The sequence below is a fragment of the Bison bison genome, unplaced genomic scaffold (assembly GCF_000754665.1).
Source record: "Bison bison bison isolate TAMUID 2011002044 unplaced genomic scaffold, Bison_UMD1.0 scf7180017864285, whole genome shotgun sequence".
NCBI lineage: Eukaryota > Metazoa > Chordata > Mammalia > Artiodactyla > Bovidae > Bison > Bison bison.
The window spans coordinates 679,273-684,646 of NW_011494857.1; the positions used below are offsets into that span (position 1 = coordinate 679,273).

Consider the following 5,374-nt stretch of genomic DNA (forward strand, 5'->3'; position numbering starts at 1 on the left):
GCCCATCCCAGATGTGAGGTACCCGAAGTTGGCCTCTGTCTGCAGAGCCTGGCATTCAGCTTTCCGGTCTTCTCAGGTTAGGACAATAAAAATATAAAGACCACTTAACAGAATGCTGGCTCCAGAGTCCAGTACCTGACCACCAGACCAGGGGTCACCAGCAGTCACTTGCCTGAGTTTCTGGAAGTTCTCTCTGGCCCTCTCTGAGCATTTACCTTTTGCATCACTATCTGTGATGCGTTTCATATCCTTCAGCAAACTCCAGGATGACTTTTCCAGTGTGGCCTCATCTGTGGGGGACGGGGGAGAGATAACCCCCAGATTCCAAGCATTACTGTCTCATCCGCTCACCTAGTCTTAGAAACTACAGTACCCATGGGGCCAGTGGACAAGGGTAGGTCTGGTAAAATGGTTACCCCACCCCGTTGCCTTCTGGGAGTTGTAGTTTTATTATACAAAATTGCAGGATAAAAGGTAGGAAAACTGTATTTGCCAGCCCTTGGGGAACCCCAGAATCTGCATCCCAGCCTTTTCCATTCCCGAACCTAGGAGATTCTCCCTTCAGTCCTTTCTCTCCAGCACCTCCCAGCGACCCTAGCCCCAGAACCCTTATCGATCTCCACCCTCACCGACAACCCCCATATAGGAGTCCTCGTCAATAGGCAGGTCCTTGAAATCTTCCAGTGCCTGCTTTATCTTTTCCATCACTTTTTTGTGATGGTTGGCCTCCAGGTGGCCAGGCAGATAATCCATTTCCAAGGAGTTTAGCGCCTCCCTGACCTTTGGATCACAAATGACACAGCCCCTGGCAGGAAATAGGCAGCCGGCCAGAGTCGCCACCAGGAGGGGAAGCCCCCGCGGCCCCATTGCGACCAGAGTGCGCAGTCCGTGCCCAACGCCGGGGAGGGTCTTCTTACCCCCACCCGAGAAGGTGAACGCTAAATGGAGAGAAGCCTTTCCACGAGACTATCGGAACCCCAATTGGCAGGGCGCACACTTCTCATTAGAGAACCGAGGAGTCTTAAAGCACTCTACCCCCGACCTTGACTCCTGACTGTTGTACCCTCGAACACTAGGGTTCGCTGAAGAGCCCACGTTCTGAGAGCTTTTAGAGAGAATGACTAAGCCACGTCCTTCCAACTCGAATCTTTTCCCACGACTAAAATAAGAATTTTGTTGGGGGTGAGGGTAAGGTTGGTTGGGTGGTAGAGAAAGCTCTTGATTGGGGTCACAGTCACGGTTTGCCCCTTACTAGGAACGCCCACAGCCTCCTCCTCCGGGTTACCTACGTGAGGCCCCAGATTCCCTAGAGAGAGTCCCTGGAGTTTCCTTGGCCCCGCCCAGAATCCCAACTCTTAGTCTGATTGGATCCCGACAAAGGGAAGGCCCCACCTATCGCTCCATGATGTCACAGCTGCCTTTTCAGACTAGAACTTTCCCAGCATCTACCGAAGGGGAAGATCCCTGTCGGCTCTGATTTCCGGAGCCAAGGAAAGGGCTTCAAGCCTTCAGTCTCCTCACCTCTCAGGGCCCCGACTCAGGCTTTGGGCTAGATGCCCACGACCCTTTGGAAACCCTGTCGTCGAGCCACGAAAACGTAGGAAAAGATCCTTTCTAGCCCTAGGACTACACTTCCCAGAAGGCCCCGGGTGTCTCCCTAGCTGATTACAGCAGCCGACCCCATAGCTTTATGGGAAACGTAGTTCAAGAATTATAATCTTTGTTCACGCCCCACCCCACCTTCTCTCTCCAGCCTGTGGGGCTGGATACCAGGGTCCCAGGGGAAAGGGGTCTGGGGGCCAATGCAGAGAGTCTCCGAGGAAGGAATTGGGTCTCTGAGACCACAAGTCACACAAGTAGGGCACCAAAAAAGAAGGAACTCATGTCCCAAGAAATGAGAAGTCCCCGGAAGTTCCACATCTTTACTCCTACTCACACACCCTCATGCACACAAGTCTCCAAAAAACCTGCAGAGATTGGTTGGTGGTGTGGATTTTAATTCATACATCCCTCTCTCCCACCTACGGTAGTCGAGTAGGGACTGGTTCCCCAAAACCCCCCGAGAAAACTAGAAAAGGTCTCAAATTCTCAGACAACTCTGTAATAAAGGTATCTACCTTCATTTCTTTCAAAAAGCCTCATGGAAGTTCTAAAAATCTGAGTCAATAATTCCATTCTCTGAGACTTCCCTGGTGGTCCAGTGGTTAAGACTTTGAGCTTCAAATGCAGGGATTGCGGGTTCCATCCCTAGTTGAAGAACTAAGATCCCCCATGCTGTCCTGCATGGCAAAAAAAATACCTATCCTCCTGTCCAGACCCTGTGCTCCTGCCTGGGTTGGAGACCAGTCTGGAGTCTGCATACCTTCTGAGTCTTTCATCCTTCACTTGTGCAAAGCCAGACTTAGAGGTTCTGTGAATTCAGGGACAGAGAGTGGCTGGCAAGGGACACAATGCCCACCATTTTCTGCAAGCCCAGAAGGCACCCTTATGCCAGTGGTATGCTGTGTGTGCTCAGTCACTCAGTCATGTCCAGCTCTTTGTGACTCCATGGACTGTAGCCTGCCAGGCTCCTCCGTTCATGGAATTCTCCAGGCAAGAATACTGGAGTGCGTTGCAATTTCCTCCTCCAGGAGATCCTGACTCAGGGATGGAACCCAAGTCTCCTGCGTCTCGTGCATTGGCAAGCAGATTCTTTACCACTAGCCACCTCAGTAAATCAACTCCATCACCCCCAGCAGCCCAGCTATGGAGGAGGAAACTTCTTTAGTTGGCAGAAGCAAACTGAACTTGGAGCCAATGTGTGCACGTCCACCTTTGGCAGTTTTGGAGTTGTTTTTTTTTTTAAGTGTCCGGATATTTTTGCAGAGCCTTACTCCTTAGGCTGAAGCATTCAGCACCATCCCTTCCCCCTCCCATCTCATACTTTAGCATATCTGTGGTTTTTCAGGAGCTGAAATGTTAAGTAAAGTTCCACTTTGCTCACACACTGTCCCAGCTACAGATAAGTTTGTCTTCCATCAACCTTTCCAGCAGTCGTGAGCTGTTGATCTACTGGTTGTATATGGCACCCTACTCCAGTACTCTTGCCTGGGAAATCCCATGGATGGAGGAGCCTGCTGGGCTACAGCCCGTGGGGTCTCGAAGAGTTGGACACGACTGAGTGGCTTCACTTTCACTTTTCACTAATTAGAACACCCATGAGTTCCTTCAGTCCTGCTGACCCAGAGATGAGAACTATCTCTTCTCAAAAAAGGCCAGGATGGTCAACACTGGAATGGTGAATTCCTGTTACTGGGGGCAGTGATATAGAAGTACTCTGGTTATGGCCTGGGAAGAACAGGTAGGCACTGTGCCTTCTAGAACTGCCATGAACTTTTCCAGACATCGCCACCCACCATGCAAAGGTTTTCCATTGATTCTAGAACGTTCCAGCAGTGGCAGAAAACACCCATGCCCCTTTTCTCCAAGTCTAGCCAACTAGAATGACTCTAGAAATGGGTGTCGACCACCTGCAAGACCACAAGCTTTTTAGAATCTTCTGGGCTTCCAGAGATGCATACTATTGGCCCTACGTGGATCAGGCTATTTCAGAAAGTCTCCCTGTTCCTCAAGACTCAGCCTTCATTGGAGCGGAGACAAGTCTGCATTAATGCCCACCCACTCGGGCAGGAAGGCAGCCTCAGGTTTAAAGATCTTCAGGAAGCTGGAATCAGGCAGGGTGAAGTTGGCCAGGTAGATGGTGTCTCCACCAGCCAGGTAGGCGGCCCAGAAGCCAAAGGTGCCAATGGTCATGATGGTGTGGTTGCATTGTGTGAGCAGCGCAAAGTCTTTGTTGGGCGCACCCTCCTGCCCGTCTCCGGCGAAGATCACATCCCCCCGGGAGGTGTCAATGTTTTCCCGGCACCACTTCATGCCGTTGCTAGTGACCACAAAGATGGGGGCTTTGTGCCGGGCCCGGAACCAGTCCATAGCCTGTTGGAGGTAAGCGCGATCCCCCACCACACCCTTCCAGTGGAGGGGCATCACCTGTAGGTAGTCCCCTCGGCGCACATGGACACCCACGAAGGTGCTCGGGCGGCCTCCCGTGCGGGGGAAGCGGAGCCCACTCAGTGAACGCTGCGCCTCCTGCCACAGATGCTCGTGTAGGGTGAACTCGCTGCGGATCTGGTCCCGGAGGTGATGGAAGAAGGTCCAGGAGCAGGGGAAGCCCGTGAGCTTCAGCCAGGGCTCCTTCAAGTGGGCGTACTCCTCCGACATCCAGTCATGAAGCTCCAGCTCCTGCCAAGGAGCGTGTCTGTCCACCTCGGGCGCCAGCACGGGCAGTGTGATGCGGAACACGGGGGCCAGGACGGCGTGCATGGAGGGCTGGATGAAGGCCTGGCGGCCATTGAGCTGGGCCAGGGCCAGCAGCGTGGCGTACTGCCCCATCTGGTTCCCAAACCGGCCTTTGGGGTTGATAGTCCAAGTTCCTGAGACAGAAGCAGAATGCCTGGGACAGGTAAAGGTGGCATTGGGGTTCATCGGTGTGCCTGACAGGCAAAGGATGGCCACGGGGGATCTCACCCGGCTACGGTCTGGACACAGCAGGAACAGGTCTAAGCCACTGTGAAAGAGGTTTTGGTGGATGAGGAGGAAGAAGACGCAGGCAAAAACACAGGTTAGCAGGAAGATCAGACAGAGGTGACGGTGGCCGGGAGCCCACATGGCTGCAGAACAAGAGTAGATGAGGAGATATTAGAGTTTGAGAATGACTATCGGGGAAGAGAGGGCTGAGGGAACCAGGAAACAATAAGTCTGGGCTCCTGGGCTTGAGGGTAAAAGGAATCAGGGCTCTTGGATCTGAGTGAGAAAGAGCTAAGGGCTTGGAATTTCCGGGAATGGAAGATGGTGAAAATTAGTGGTTTCCAAAATGAAAGTGATCCAGGAACCACCAGCTTGTCCCCATGTCCGGGAATCTCAGTGTCTCGGGTGCCCTGACGTGGGGCAGTGTTGCCCCCAACTCCTTTCTGGTTGTACCTGTGTGTGAGGGACAGAGGCCACCACGGAGGTGACAGGAAGCGACCATCAAGTACAACGTGAGAGGCAGGAGGCCCAGGCCTGGATGGGGGGGACCTTGATTCCTGGAGGAGCAGGAGTTGGGGGGTCGGGGGTGGAGGAGACTCCCGGGTGCCGTAGGGGGTTAGAGGTTGGGGGTGCACCTCTTGGGACTGAGGGCCTGACTCCTGGGTCCGAGGCATCCGCATTTCTCACTCACCTGAACTCCTGGAGAGTGGCGGACCCACAGCAGGCTTGGGCTAGAATGGAGCGCTCCGGCTGCAAGTGCAGACCACATCCCGCGGGGGGCCCACCTCCGCCCCCGTCCGCCCCCCTCCTC

General features: G+C 53.7%; 1 protein-coding gene across 1 annotated transcript in view; it reads right to left on the minus strand.

The window, feature by feature from the left end:
- Positions 1-2,843: 2,843 nt before the first annotated feature.
- FUT1 (fucosyltransferase 1 (galactoside 2-alpha-L-fucosyltransferase, H blood group)) overlaps positions 2,844-5,374 on the minus strand; it is a 3,249-nt gene continuing 718 nt past the window's right edge. The window contains exon 2 of the mRNA XM_010849570.1: positions 2,844-4,706. Within this exon, the coding sequence (XP_010847872.1) occupies positions 3,622-4,706 (1,085 nt within the window). The 3' untranslated portion in view covers positions 2,844-3,621. The remainder of the gene's footprint in view (positions 4,707-5,374) is intronic.